Here is a 16,615-nt window from a genome sequence, read left to right on the forward strand (position 1 = left end):
TTTACCAGAAGACAGATCACGGATGCGTGTTTATTTTTTGTTTTTTTCCCATGGGTGATCGGATCGACCCAGTGGTCCTAAAAATGTCGCAGGAGACCTCATTCGAATTGAAATTGAAAGTTCTAGTGCCATTTTCAAGCGAAAAAAACGGAGAGCGCCTAGGCCTCCTCCCACGCTCATTTCTTCTTTTCTTCTAGCCATTTTGTTCAGCATAGTAGAAAAAACTTAAGAACTATGTCTTTGGGTATGACTTAATCCGCCACAATCCCCGGGGGAGGGGTTGCAAGTTACAAACTTCGACCATTGTTTACATATAGAAATGGTTATTGTGAAGTGTACAGACATTTTCATTGGGAATTTTTTCTAGTGGGGGGATCAGGAGAGAGGGCTACGTGGGAGCATCTTTCTATGGAGTTTTAGTGCCTCTTTTAACATTCAGAGTGATCAGGGCACATTTGTGTAAGGGGCAAATTTAATTTGAATTGTATAGTTGTAGCTGCCTTTTAAGAGTCAAACATGACGGAGAACAACTAGCCCATCTCCCTGACATCCTCTTTTCTCAAAACACATTGGATTGAAATTGTGAGATAGCCGTTTTTTTACCAATTGTCTAAAAATCTAAAAATCGAAATTTTTAGAGATGTATTTTGTTCAGCCTTTTTGAAATATCCAGTAATTATGTCTTTGGGGGTGTCAACCTCTCCAGAGTCCACAGGACAGGGGCTGTAACCTAGGCAATTCGTTTATTGTTTACACATAGTATATGTTATTGAAAAAGACATGTATGTTGGAACTTCACTTTTCAAGAAGACAAAGGGCATTCAGATGAGCCTTCCAGAGGATGTTTTGAACTAAGTTAAAATATGTTAGGTGAATAAGGATTTTCAAAAGGGTGTAACACTGGAATAACTGAGTATATCAATTTGGAAAATCCAGGAAATGATAAGAAAGATGATCAAAAAGGCAATACTTGCATGCTACCAGTACTACTACAACTACCACCAATAATACTACCAAACTAATCTATTTATAGTACTGAGGTGAAACTCAAGCTAAACCAAAAGACACTATGTGCAGCAAATTGTCAAAACTGCGTATCTCCAAAATTCATTTGAGTATTAAATTGGAAGTTTCAGAGAGAGCTTAAAGGGGATTGTAATCTCACCAAAAGGCAGTATATGTACACTACTGCTAAAACTACTATTAATGCTGCATTTACTATTACTACTACTTCTTTTGATACTACTTGTAAGAGCACTGAGAGGAAAATCTGATAACATACAGGTTATCAAAAGGACATATCAGCGATGTCATAGAGATGGCTAATTACATTAAGTTGATACCTCTAGGATTTGATGAGAGGAATGCTCTGCTGATCAAAGTGCAATCTGTTAATACCATGAATAGTAATATCAATGTTACTACTGTGACTACTATTACGACTATGCCTAGTGGTATGAAGGTAACTTTTTCAATGAATTTTGAAGGGGAGGTGATCTGAATCACAACACCTCGTCTGTATGCCTGTTTTTAAAAGGGTGTAACAGCAATATCTTCAGAACAGTTTTGTGTTTGAAGTTACAACTAACGGGGCTTGTTGTGAAGAATGTTAAACTAACCAAAAGAAAATCTTTTCATCCTAGTAGTGCTGCTTCTACTCATGCTGCTACTACTGTTACTATTATTACCACTTCTAATGCTACCACTGCCACTAGAGCTTAGGCTACTAGAATTAATTATACTATTTATGCTACTTCTACTGCTATTAAAGCTAAGGATAGAAGGTGAAAAATTTGGGATGTATAGTAACGAAAAGGAACTAGATCATCAAGCAGAGACATCAGAAATGCTTCAACTTTCAGCGTGTGTTGAAGGGGATGTTTAAAAAACAAAAGGTGCTACGCGCATACTGCCACTAATGCTGCTACAAGTATTGCTACTGTGCAGTCTAAGGGTATTAAGGTTAAGCCTTTAAGGAATATTTAGGTGGATTTTGAACTAAATCAAAACAAACTGTGAGCATGTGAACGTTTAAAAAGGTGACACAGCAATATCTGAAGAACAGATTATATTATTAAGTTAGACCTTTAAGGTTAAGTTTTTTCGGGGATTTTGAATTAGCCAGAAGGTACTATGTCAGGCACGTACGCAGGAATTTTTTCGGGGGGGCCAAAACCTTCGAAACAGCAGATATAAAGTAGTACTTTTTTTTATTTAGTAACTAAAAAAAATGCAAAAAGCACGTATATCGGAAAATACAGATTAACTTTAATCTGTAGTATTGTAGCGGATGGGGGGAAGAAGACTAAAGCCTTCTTCCAAAATTGATCCATTAAAAGCTGTACTTTATCCTGAAAAGGGGGGATAAACGCCCTAATATCAAGGATAATTCTATTTTGTTGTGGAAAGCAAACTCTCTTTACGAAAAAAAGTACAATCGCTAATTACTTCAAAGAGGGTAAAAAGTTACACAAAAAATGGGTTAATAATTGGGCAGTGACTTGACCGGATAATTGCATGCTGTAAAATCCCCAAAAAATGCTTCACAAATGTATCTAGATTCATAATAAGTGTTTTATTTTTGCCAGAAATCCCACGAAACCATGGGGAATTTAAACATCTCACAGAATTTGGGGGGCAGGCCCGAAGGCCCCCCTGCGTACGTGCCAGCACTATGTGTATACTTTTAATGCTACCGCTACGGTTACTGTAACTAATGACGCTAAGGGTGTTACCGTGAAACTTTTAGGGAAAGTTAACAGGAGTTTCAATTAAATGAAAAAAGTGCGTTCATGTAGGTTTTCAAAAGGGCATATAAGCAATATAATAAGCTGCACCACTTTATAATACCTATATATAATATTGAAAATTTTAAAAGAGCTAATTCAATTCAAAATTAAAAATTCTGGTGCCTTTTTTAAGAGTAAAAAGATATTGGAGGGCAAGCAGCCCTTCTTTCAAGCCCATTCATTTTCCAAACGCATCAGGTCAAAATTTTGAGACAGCCATTTTGTTCAGCACAGTAAAACGATCTAGCAATTATGTCTGTAGGGTAGCAATTATGTCAACCCCCCACAATCGTCAATTAGGCCATTATGCTTTAAAACGGAATGTCACTTTAAACTAAATCAAAGGCATTTTGCTTATGGTTGCCAAGAAGACACCTCAGCATTATATCGAGAAGTACATGGAGTATTAAGTTAAAACTTTTGGGGCTAATACTATTGCTACTTCTCCTTTTATGATTTAAGTAAATAAAAGAGTGTAAGTGTATCCAGGATCTCAACGAGCATAGATAGAGTCCTTTGGGAAGGATATTGTTTTATTTTTCAGGCCAAGTCCAAGAGTTATAAAATTAAAATGGAAGATCCATTAAGCCAAATTAGCGGAAATATAGTCAAATAATCTTTCAAGCGTAAAACTACCACAAATAAATATTTTAAACAAATGTAACTCAAAACGAACAGAAATTATAAAAAAAAGCTGAGTCAAACTTTAAACGAGCAAAAATTAACATTACTCATGCCCTACTCATGCTAATTCATGCTTTTTTTTAGTTTGGCTCAGCTATTTATTGTAATTTCTGTTCGTTTTGAGTTTCAATTGCTTATTGATAGTGATTTGGGGTAGTTTTACGCTTGGAAAAGTATTTGACTGTGTTTCCGGCCATTTTTGGTTTAATAGAGCTCTCTATTTCTCTATCTCTATATCTCTACTTTTCTTTGGAAAACTTGTTTTGTGGGAAAAGTTTTTAGAATCAAATTGCTAAACATCAATTGTTCATAAAAAAGAAAACACAAAGAAACTAATCTATTCCCCAACCCAGACGATGATGACCAGCTTCCTGTGTAGCCCCAGACGGTTGGCCAAAAAGGACAATCTTGGCAATCTGTCATCCTTCATCCGCAAAGCGTGGCCTAGCCATCTCAACCTCTCTTTCATTATAGCCCTAGAAAGCAGGATTTAACCATATTTTTCGTACAACCTACTGTTTGAAATACGGTCCGTCAGCCGGGTACCCCGAACAATCCATAGGCAATTTCTCTGGAAAACTTCTAGTAAATTTTCGTCTGCTTTTTGGAGCGCCTTATTTGTCTAGCCGTCCAACGGACATAAGTGGTACATGTTGTTTTATTTTACTATTTCAAAACCGATTTCTGAAAAAATGATAAAAACGGATAATTATTCCTTTAAGAATTTTAAATGTCTTTGTTATTCAGGATTTGATTAATGAGGCTCTAGATCCTGTTTCTTCAGTCCCTTCGAAACTAGTTTCACTTACCTATCAATTTTGATTTTAAACTTGTATGCTTCTTCAACGAAGCAGGAGACATATCTTATGAATTCTTCAGTAGTCTTAAAAGTCTCGCGCGGAAATATCATGCCTGGATTGGAATGGATTGGCAATGGTAATGAATTTTTCAGATACATGTCTTCAAGCCACCAGTCATAAGCCTTCAAATATTAAAGCTACGTTAATAATTAATAAGCAGCGATAAGTACACTACTCTCTTTTGCTTTGACTTGTTCACTTCTTTTATTTTCTTTCTTTTGATAGAGATATTGAAACTTAGATCTTCGAAGAGCAAACCAACCTTATTCTTTAAAGAAAAGGTATCACATAACTTTTATGTCATTTGTTGAATAGTTGAGAAATCCAATTTATTGATTTGTTTGAAATTGATTGGTAAAACTTGAGACCATGCCTAGTGTCACTTAAAACAAAACCAAGACCATTAAGGAAAATCTAAAAAAAAACCTGACAGCTAATTTTAAACAGTCCCAGAACATATTTATCTCGTTCTTAAAGACATTTTGCTTCAATTTACCACACCTCCTCCCTCTTCTTGGAGCAATATACATCCCTTTTATATTTTCGGTTATATTTTACATTAGCGCCACTCTTTCCTTCTTGCCTCTTGGTTGGCGTTCGTCATTAAGATAACAAAGAAATAAAGAATACCCACGTTACAAATGTATCCAATCAAGTGCAACCATTTATAAGCTGGGTTGCACCATTTACCATTACCGTTGCACCATTGCACCGTTGCACCATATTGCACCATTAGAAGGGGGGAATTGAAGATATACACAAGCACTGACATGAATAAGTATTTATGATTATTTCAAGGCAGTTTTTAGACTTTTTATTGTTTATATCATGGTCTTAGGTTTTTCCAACTAATTTAAATATATTAAATAATTAGTCTTATTTCATTAGCTTTAATAATAATAATTAGCGTTGAAGAAAATACAATATTTATTCTTGCAATAAAACTTATTTTAGTTGGAAAGTAGAAAAATTATTAATTGGGTTAATTAGTTAATTATTAATTTATTAAATATTATTAAATATTATTAAATATTAATTATTAATTAGCTGAAGAACTGTTAGTAATCTAGTATAGAAAATTTACATTTATATTCAAGTTTTTATTTTCAATCTCAGTTATACGTGGTTTAAGTAGAAGAAGCTTCCGATGGGAATCTAACAGTCTCACTACTTGGCGATTCGTCAAAATTGTAAAAAGTGTCTTTTTTAATGTTTTAATGGTTAAAGTATTTTTAATGTTTGTTATTTCATTTTTATATTAATACTAGTGACGTAAGTTATTTAGTACTATTGATTTAATATAAATTGAAATCGGTCTAATGTTTTTCTCCTGATTAAAGTGACAACTTCGAAGACCACACTGCCTTTTTATGACGAAAGTAAAACAGTTCAAAATAGGGATGAAACCTTTTTATTGACGGTGATAAGATATAAAATTATTTAACTGGATATTTCGAACACATACACAGTGTTCATCATCAGCAGTAAAACTAAAAACTCTTTTTAGTTTTACTGCTGATGATGAACACTGTATATGTGTTCGAAATATCCAGTTAAATAATTTTATATCTATTCACTATCAATAAAAAGGTTTCATCCCTATTTTGAACTGTTTTACTTTCGATGAAAGTGATAGTGATTGATGTTGTTATGTTAGAAGGTTTTGAAGGATTCAACCTTTGCATGGTCTTTCGTTCCCTATAACAGATACTATTGTCTTGTGGTGAGCTTATGTAAGTTTGTATGTACCTTGACCATGGTTATGAATTGTTATTACATTTTGCAAAACAAAAAGACCGTTGAATTCTGACTATTCAATAGGATCAGATAACATTTTATGTATAAAAAAAATTTTTTTAGCGAAAAATAAGCTAGCTTTAACAAGAAATGAAACATACTACCATAACTTATTGTAAATGTAAATAGTGTACCAAAAAAATGATGTTGACAAGGAAGATAAACTGGCTATTGCCACCGCTCTCGTCTAGGGTCACTACTTACCCAATTATCGTGCTTCTCCTGACGATCAAGTAGGTACCGCTGAATTGCTGAACCTGAAGCTCCTTCAAGTTCCTTACACGCTTCAGAAACTGTTTCAAATTCTTCATCCGTAAGAAAAGCTGTCGTAGCTAATTTGAAATTTTGTAATGTTAACTCCAAAGACGGAATAGGAAGTTTTGGTAAAGTCTGAAAGAATAATAACTAACAGTAGATGATGTTTTATAATAAGATGTGGAATTGTTATTCAGTAAAAACAGCCAGATATTCCGTCTGGTAGATTCCGCTGTATGAAATTTTGTGCCAGTAAGGACAGGAAACATTTTTGAGTCACAAAACATTCAAGTGGTTTCTCTTTTCATCTGTTCTTGTGCCTGTTATGACTAATCTGCCAATCAATAATAAAGACTTGTACCCATTAATGCTAAAGTGTTGATTAATGGCTACAAGTATTGGATACTCAAGCTTCGTCGTCTATATATTTAAACCTGGCTTTCTGCAGTTCAAAAATTGTTTCGTCTGGAACATCCTTTAATACATTTTTTTTGTATTATTTGGTGTTGATATGGTTTCTACTACCAAAAGTAATTAGTTTTATTGTAGTTCACCAAGTGCCTTAAATCATCTAGTAGTTGCTATTCAACCTAAATACTTAAATTGTTTTTTAACACTGGAACTATGCCCTTTTGGATAAGAGCATCATCTATAAAAGGCATATAATCTTCGCTTTAAAATATTCTTTGCACAGTTTCACTATTTAGAAAGTAATTTAGCGTGATAATTGTAAGCGATAAAAATCAACAGAAGGAAGTTACCGCTTCAGATGAATTTTGGTTGAGGAATATTCATCTTAGATTTCAATTAAAGCGTTGTTTCCAGCTGTAGTTTTGACAGGCTCAAAGTCTTCCATAAAATGAAGACCTTACACACACACACACACACCCACACACACACTCACACACACACACACACACACACATATATATATATATATATATATATATATATATATATATATATATATATATATATATATATATATATATATATATATATAGCGCCCGCCAATAGTACAGGGACCACGGCGGCTTCACCACCGGGCCTCGGCGCTTGGCACGCGACAGGGTTCTATGCGTGGATTCTCATTGTTGCTTGTCTTCTAATCGCAGACAATTTGAGACAATTTGCTGCCTTTTCATATTAAAGTCTTTTCAAAGATTTTTCATTATTAAAGTAAGTCCACAGACTTGTTTGATGGGTTCAAAGTCTAGTTTTGACGGATTCAAGGTCTTCCATATACAGAACACACTACATAGCGGGAGCCCGACGGGTTCGCCTTTTGTCTTTTAACCGCAGACAATTTAAGACAGTTTGATGTTTTTTTCATATTGCTGTCCTTCCAAAAATGTTGATTATTAAAGCAAGTCTGATTTCTAACAACGATATATACTAACTAAGCTTCAAACTTTTCGTTTTATTTTTGAGGTTTTTTGATTGTTGTAATTCCTTGTAAAAATATATACAAATAATTTGCAATTACCAGATTTTTGCTCTTTACACAATTTGATGTCTTTTCATACTACAGTCTTTTCTAAGCTTCAACCATTTGGTTTTCGCTTTTAGATTTAGGGTTTTCGAATTGTTGTAATCCCTTATCAAAATGGAGAATCGTTATTTGTAATAATTTCAAATTTTCGTTTTTTGGGCCTTCCTACTGACACAATATAACTACTTGCATTCAAACCTCTAAGCTTAATCACGTAGCGAGTTGGTTTTATCCAACAAAAAATAAACTGATTTTAAGATTTTCAGGTATGATTCTAGTTTCAATTAAAACATTAAAATTATTACTCAGGCACCGCAGACATTTTTTCATTTTACATTATAACTTTAGCTATTCTGACCTAAACCTAAAAAAATTTTGAACTCTTTTTTCATGTCTTAAAAAGACATTGCTTAAACTTATAACAAAACAAATTTTGTAAGGATATTCTTCTAACAACAATTTCTACTAAGTTTCAAACTTTTAGATTTCTTTTTTAAGGTTCTTGAATTGTTGTAATCCCTCATTAAAAAATATACACATATTGTTGAAATTACCAGTTTTTGCTCTTGGCGCAATTTAATGTCTTTTCAAGCTCAAGGTCTTTTCAACAATATTTTATTATTGAATCAAGTCCAAGTTCTAAAAACGAATTCTACTAAGCTTCAAACTCGTGGAGTTCTTTTGGTGTTCAGTTTAGTAACACTATAAAACACATATCAATCCAAGTGGTTGCTCAAAGAACTACATGAAAAGACTTGATACTCAGAAACCAAATCGTATTTTTTTTTTATATTTAAATGATAATTTTGTTCACTTAACGATTCGGAAGGAGGTTCAAGCTATGGATGAGGTATTTTTAAAGTTTCTGTATCTAATTATATGAAAAAACAAATTTTGTAAAACTGAAAGTAAGGAGCTATATTAAAACTTAAAACGAACAGAAATTATTCCGTATATGAAAGGGGCTGCCCTCTCCTCAACTCCTCGCTCTTTACGCTAAAGGTTTTTTTTACTTTAAAAGTATAGTTATGACAAAGAGGCAATCTTTAGCGTAAAGAGCGAGATGTCGAGGAGGGGACAGCCCCTTTCATATACGGAATAACTTCTGTTCATTTTAAGTTTTAATACTGCTCCTGACTTTCAGTTAAAAAAATAGTTGTTTTTTTTACGTAACTTCTGAAGGTTTTTCTTTGCAGGTTCGAATTTGGTTCACCGTTCATGGACAATTAAAACGAAATTTATATATTAATTTTGGCGAAGTTTTCTCCCGTGTAAAATTTCCTCTGGAAAGTTCACCTCCTGAAACCCCCTTCCCAATGTGAAAATCACCCCGTATAATACCAAATTATTTATTATATGTATAAGGGAGGGTGTCCCCTCCTCAAAACCCCAGTCAAAAGTTTGACTTTTGTCCAAATTCTTTAAGAACGACTATTGAAACATAGGAGCTGTTTGAATGGAATAATAAGAATCTTTCTTAAAACTACAAAAAATTTTAGTGTTGAAAATATTTTCAACCAAATACGGAATATTGAAATGTTCCAAGAGGAAGTGTAAACTAATATTAACTGCTCTTAAATAGCCCATTGCTAAGAAACAATACAAACAGTCTAATGAAAAAACGAAACATATGATGTTTAAATGATACCAGGAAATCTGGTTCCCCCTCCACGGAAGATCTCTTCATGCAAACATGTTCCCTCATACAACACCCCAACCAGGAAAATCCTCCCAGACAATTCCATTCTAGCTGAAAATCACCTCTGGAAAATTTGTTGCGGACAATTCCAACTGAAAAATTTTTCATAGCCTACTTTCATTTGAAAAATACATTAATTTCTTATTGTTTTTAAAATCAAGCCGGAAATCCCCTTCTGTGTGAAAATTCCCCCCTCTGTGAAAATTATTTCTCACAGACACCTACCGCCTTTTAGTTGAAAGGTAATCCCGCAGAAAATTTCCTCTGGAGAATGGAAAGATACTCTAAACAATTCCAACCCGATAGATATTCGCCCGCAAGATGCCCCTTAATGTTTCCACATGTAAAATTGAGTCGGCAAAGAGAAAGGAAGACAAATAAAAAGAATTTTGTGAAAGAATCTTGGGTAAATTTCCCTCGGAAAGTTCACTCTGGGAACTTCCCTCTCGACGTAGAAAAGCCCCCTAGTAGAGAACTCTCCCACCTTCCCAGAAAATGTATGCATACTTTTCAATAAGAAATACTATATATAAGCAATGGACAAATTTTCTGACTTACAAACCTTTACCCAGGGGCTGTGGGGGGGTATGTTATCCTCAAAGACATAGTTACTGGGCTTTTCAACTCTGCTGAACAAAAGGGCTATCTCAGAATTTCTATTGGTCGACTTTTAAGAAAAAAAGAGGGATTGGAGGGGTGTCAGTTGCCTTCCAATCTTTTTCGTCACTTAAAATTAAATAAAAAAAAAACAAGTTTTTTTAACTGAAAGTAAGGAGCGACATTAAAACTTAAAACGCACAGAAATTACTTCGTATATGAAAGAGGCTGCTTCCTCATCAACGCCCCGCTTTTTACGCTAAAGTTTGACTCTTTCTCTCAATTCTTCTTTTTAAAACAGTAAAAGACTTTAGCGTAAAGACCGGGGCGTTGATGAGGAAGCAGCCTCTTTCATATACGAAGTAATTTCTGTGCGTTTTAAGTTTTAATGTCGCTCCTTACTTTCAGTTAAAAAAACTTCTTTTTTTTATTTAATTTCTGAACGTTTTTGAATCAATGCATGTTTTGATTTTGGCTCTCCGCAGAGGAATAATCAAAACGAAATTTGCATATTTTTTTTTTTCGCTTAATGGCTTTCTCATAATTTTGATCGAATGATTTTGAGAAAAAAAGAGCGGGGGACGAAACCTAGTTGCCCCCCGATTTTTTGGTTAATTAAAAAGGCAACTAGAACTTTTAATTTTTTACGAATCTTTTTATTGGTAAAAGATTTACGTAACTTATAAATTAGCTTACGTAAAGAACTTTTGTATTCTCATGTTTTTATTACATATATGAGGGGATTCACCCCATCGTCAGTACCTCGCTCTTTACACTAAAGCTTAAATTTTATCCCAATTCATTAAGAATGACCCCCTGAATCACAAAAGCCGTAGAATAAGTAGTTGAAATTACTGAAAATACTTTAGCGTAAAGAGCGAGGTATTAGAAAGAGGTGAGCCCCTCATATGGGTAATAATTTCTGTTTGTTTTAAGTTTTATTGCTGTTCCTTACTTCCAGCTGAAAAAGCTTTTTCACTTTTATTTTTTAATTGTTTTTTTTTTAAATAATGCTAGTAGCCTAAATCCTGCTCTCCCTTCATGGATATTTTCTTCTCCCATTACAAATTCTCGAAGGAAAGTTCCCCCAGCATATGCCCCTCTTCTCAACCCCTCCCCCAAACCAAAAAAATCCTCCTGAAAACGCCTGTATACTTCCCAATAACCATTACTATATGTAAGCACAGGTCAAAGTTTGTAACTTGTTGCCCCTCCCACGGGGACTGTGGGGGAGTAAATCGTCCCCAAAGACATAGTTATAAGGTTTTTCGACTACGCTGAATAAAATGGCTATCTCAGAATTTTGATCCGTTGGCTTTGGGAAAATAATTAGCGTGGGAGGGGACCTAGGTGCCCTCCAATTTTTTTGGTCACTTAAAAAGGGCACTAGAACTTTTCATTTCCGTTAGAATGAGCCCTCTTGCAACATTCTAGGACAACTGGGTCGATACGATCACCCCTGGGAAAAAGAAAAAAAAACAAACAAAAAAACAAATAAACACGCATCCGTGATCTGCCTTCTGGCAAAAAATGTAAAATTCCACATTTTTGCAGATAGGAGCTCGAAACTTCTACAGTAGGGTTCTCTGATACGCTGAATCTGATGGTGTGATTTTCGTTAAGATTCTATGACTTTTAGGGGGCGTTCCCTCCTATTTTCTAAAATAACGCAAATTTTCTCAGGCTCGTAACTTTTGATGGGTAAGACTAAACTTGATGAAACTTATATATTTAAAACCAGCATTAAAATGCGATTCTTTTGATGTAGCTATTGGTATCAAAATTCCATTTTTTAGAGTTTTGGTTACTATTGAGCCGGGTCGCTCCTTACTACAGTTCGTTACCACGAACTGTTTGAACTTATAAGGGCACAAGAGCTATTGCTAGTTTATATCTGCTAGTTTTGGTTTAATATGGCTCTTTACTTTTCTTTGAAAAACCTCTTATTACGTCAAGTGTTTTTAATTAGTTTCTGTTCATTTTTATTACAAATTCTTATTAATTTATAACATGAATATTTGTACAGTTCTTCACTTCTTAGACTTAAGAAATAAAACATATGAATATAATTTGTTAGTTGTATTCCCGGGGGCATAGTTATTTGACTTTACGACTATTTCGAACACGATGGCTGTTAAAAAATTTCAGTAAAAAAAAATATGCTTTGATAAATAAGGTCATCGGAGGATGTAGAACATCGACTATGTCATTATTTTCAGAAAGCATTGAAAGCTTAACCAATGAATAGAATAAACGCTAGATTTGAGAACAAATACAATAATTGGAAACTCGTTCCCTTTTCGACTTCCATAGCTGTCACTTTATTATGATTGTTAACCATAAAATTTAGGGAAAATGTAAGTTAAATTTTATTATATCCACAGTTCCCAATTTCTTTGCTGAAAAATCATATCAAATTAATCTGTAATACCATACCAAGGAATGTTTTGTTCTGGAAAAATAATTAAAGGGGAAAATATTTTGTATTGAAAGGATCTACCTACATATTGCAAAGGATGTGGGTTTCGACCAATAATCTTGTTTTAACCCTCTCCCCTCACCAAAGAAAAGATATCGCATCCAGTTTTATTCTTCTATAAATTAAGACTTGTGAAAATTTCTGTAACAAGCAAAGCTTGTCTGTGGTATTAAACTATTTTATCTCATAATTAGGCTATGATCAGATTTATTTGATTAAAATGATTGTAAGAGGGGCCGGTCACCCTCTGATCACTTTTTACTCTTAAAAAGGAACTCGAACTTTCAATTTCTACTTCAATGAACCCTCTCCAAAGTATATATGACCACCCCTTCCATAAAAAATTTATGCCTGGAACATAACTTACAACCCTTTTCTTCAGGTTCTGAGGGCATTTTCATATGCTCTTTAGCATGCTCTTTCATCAGGCTGTTTGAGCCTTCCCCCGACGGTTGTGTGTATTTATGTTTTTTGTAATTTAGTAGTTAATAAAGAGTTTATAACGTTTACTCTTAACAAATTGGCTATCTAAACATTTTAATCGGATGCAATTTTGGATAAGGGAGCTTGAGGGAGGGGGTGGGGCTAGATGCCCTCCGACCACTCTTAGCTCTCCTTCAGAGTTTAAACGACCATCGCTAAGTTTAAACGGCCGCTTCATTGAAACAGCACCCTTTGGGGGCTGTATCAACCCCTGGGGGTATTTTATATGATGTTTGGACTATTTTGAACAAGATGGCTATCTCAAAATTTTTGATCGGATACATTTGAGGAAAGCAAGGCTTGGAACAGGGCTAGTTGCCCTGTAATCACTTATGACTGTTAAAAGGAAGTGGAAGATTCAATTTCCAATTAAATGCGCTTCTTCCAAAGTTTATACAACCACCCCTCCCTTAAGAACCTTATATGGCCCTGGGGCACAGTTCGAATCAAATTGTTCGTGGTAATGAACTCTAAGTAAGGAGCGACCCGGCTCAATAGTAACCGAAACTCAAAAAATGGAATTTTGATACCAATAAAAACAAATCACGGATGCGTGTTTATTTGTTTTTTTTTGTTTGTTTTTTTCCCATGGGTGATCGTATCGACCCAGTGGTCCTAGCATGTCGCGAGAGGGCTCATTCCAACGGAGATTAAAAGTTCTAGTGCCCTTTTTAAGTAACCAAAAAAAGGAGGGCATCTAGGCCCCCTCCCACGCTCATTTTTTCCCCAAAGTCACCGGATCAAAATTCTGAGATAGCCATTTTATTCATCATAGTCGAAAAACCTAATACCTACGTCTTGCTCCCCCGCAGTCCCCGTGGGAGGGGTTGCAAGTTACAAACTTTGACCTGTGTTTACATATAGTAATGGTTACTGGGAAGTGTACGGACGTTTATAGGGGGATTTTTTAAAATCAATCATATCTAAAATCATCATAAAAATTTAATTCTTTTGATTTAACTATTGTTATCAAAATATCATTTTTTAGAGTTTCGGTTACTATTGAGCCGGGTCGCCCCTTACTACAGTTCGTTACCACGAATTGTTTGATATCTTTTTTATTTGCCTACTTTGGTTCTTTTTCAATGTCATTTACTTTGAGAAAAAATTTAAATAATAAGTATATTTTTCTTTATCTCAAAAGAACTAATTTGAAAATGAACAAAAATATTTTTCTGAAAGGAATAAAACTTTTGAAAGACGTCCAACTGCTCATGCTGAAATTTAGGGTAAACATTTAAGGTTGTAGCTCCTCATCCTTTTCCAATGGCCGAATAAACAAGACTAAAGCTTGCTTTTCTTCTTACATATAATTTTCGGTACTTGTGTCTTAAAGCCACGCGGTCTGGGTGCCCCCCTCCCCTTCCTGAATTTTTTTGTTGTAGTTTCCATAATTTTGTTACTAAACTATGTTATTTTCGTTATATTTTGGTATATTTCATTATGATTAACCTAATTTCACTTCTAGAATGTGGTGGCTATAAGACACAAGTGACAAATTTTCTTAAACAAAGTCTTTTTTTAAATTCTTAGCCATCATTCATAAAAAGTATTCAACTTCAAAGGACATTATGGTATTATAATGTCAAAGTCGATCTGATCTAAATAAAAGGTCAAATTCATTGCATGGTCAAATTCAGCCTTTCTCAGGTTAAAATTGTCTGGTTTTGAAATGGACTGTTCTCGTATTTTCACAGCTCACTTACCAACCCTGAACATTATTTTATATGAAATTTTTGGACATTTTGTATGAAAATCTGCTGATGATAACCTTGTTTTGAAGTAAATACATTTGTTTCTACTTAAATGAAAAACGTCCTAAGATTCTAAATAGGAAATACACGTGTCGTTTCTTTACTGTGTCCCTAGCATGCAAGTGATTTAAAATTTATCCGCAGAATTGGGTGGTGTGTCAACCGCAGATAAGCGAATTCATAGATAGTCTGAACCAAGATGAAAGACCCAAAATCGATACAAAAATACTTATGTAAACCTTAATTTACGTTACAGTTTATCTGCACTAAATTATTACAATGTACTTACTATTATCATTACATTGTGACTATTTCTTTTTTATTTATTTTTTGTCGCGTTGAGTTGAAAATTTTCGTAACCCAAGAAGACCGCATGGTACGCAGCATTTTTATTATGCATGTATGTACTTTTAGTTTCTTGAAATAATTAAGTTCCTGGGAGGCCGAAGAAAAAGATGCAAAGGTGATAATTTTGCCTGCAGATAATCAATGCCGATTTCCTCCTTAAGCTCTTAAATATTTTTAGCGTTCCCTCTTACTGAGAATAATTCTCAATGAAGCTAAGGTTCCCTGCAATCTAAAAAAAAAAAAAAAAAAAAAAAAGTTTGAAAACACTTGAGTACATGAGAGATATGGTGTGCCTCCTTTTTTACAGAAAAATGTAAAGCAAACCCACACACAGAAAATATTTTCCCAAAAAGACACTCCCCATCCAGATTCCATCCGTCTCGGACAGTTTCTGAGCCTGTTCATATCCTCCCCCCCCCTCATTCGTTGCTTCACCTCCAGATACTGAAAAAACATTTTTCCACAATGTTGCAGAAAAAATACCCCACTAGTTTCCCTCTTTTATTATTTGGTACTGGTGCTGTCTGAATCTTGTATTCGTTCGCTTGTTTTGTCCCCCCCCCCTTTTAATGGGCCCCGTCAAAAATTATTTTTAATTTATTTATTGTCTAATTCTTTTTGAGTTTTATCAGATTTTATCTTTTTAACTTATTTTGACAGGTCACTTCGTAATTACCTTGACTAGCGAATGGTTTTTCATTCTGACATTGGTTTTGAAATCGTTTGCCAGTTTTCTAGTTTTCCTCTTTTATTTATGAAAATTTTGTTTGTATTGATTTTTTCACTCCAAAGTTTCGATCCATCCCTTCGGGGCTTGTAACAGAAATTTTGAAATAAGTATCTTATCTTATCCTTAGGCGAAAGTTGACGTTTGAGGGGGGCAAGGGCGGTAGGTACCCCTCCAATAATGTAAAGAAAAAATACTGTATATCCTATGCCCTTTGATTATCCGGATATGGACCACTTTTGCCCCCCCCCCAATAAAAATGTTGGAGATTCGCTCCTACCTTAGGCCCTTCTTGCGGACACGTATGTACAAGTCAATGCAAACCAGGCTTCACCGAATTAATTTTGCCAGCCTGTTAAGTACAATGGCTTTTAAAGGAGATTTTGATGTCCCATTCTCCTTCCAAAAAGTTAGGATCAATTGACAACTAAGAAAAAGCATAAAGATGAGCCTAGCTCCTAGTTCCCAATTTGAAGAGCAGCTGAATGATCTTGAGTAAGATTTGCAGGTATGTGCCACGTCAATTTTGAACTGCAGTAAGGCCATGGGTTTTTCTCCAATAGGAAGACACTTGTGATAAAGGATCCACAAATTTACAATGGAAAAGCCAAAAGAGAAAAAGGAAATTCACATATACCACTTGTTTTGAAA

General features: G+C 34.5%; 1 protein-coding gene across 1 annotated transcript in view; it reads right to left on the reverse strand.

The window, feature by feature from the left end:
* The window catches only part of LOC136036659 (choline O-acetyltransferase-like), an 88,153-nt gene extending 72,216 nt beyond the window's left edge, over nucleotides 1-15,937 (reverse strand). The window contains exons 1-3 of the mRNA XM_065718960.1: nucleotides 15,914-15,937; nucleotides 6,335-6,520; nucleotides 4,283-4,455 (exon numbers count right to left, since the gene is read on the reverse strand). Coding sequence (XP_065575032.1) covers nucleotides 4,283-4,455; nucleotides 6,335-6,520; nucleotides 15,914-15,937 — 383 coding nt within the window. The remainder of the gene's footprint in view (nucleotides 1-4,282; nucleotides 4,456-6,334; nucleotides 6,521-15,913) is intronic.
* Between the last annotated feature and the right edge of the window lie 678 nt (nucleotides 15,938-16,615).

Source organism: Artemia franciscana, chromosome 15 (genome assembly GCF_032884065.1).
Source record: "Artemia franciscana chromosome 15, ASM3288406v1, whole genome shotgun sequence".
NCBI lineage: Eukaryota > Metazoa > Arthropoda > Branchiopoda > Anostraca > Artemiidae > Artemia > Artemia franciscana.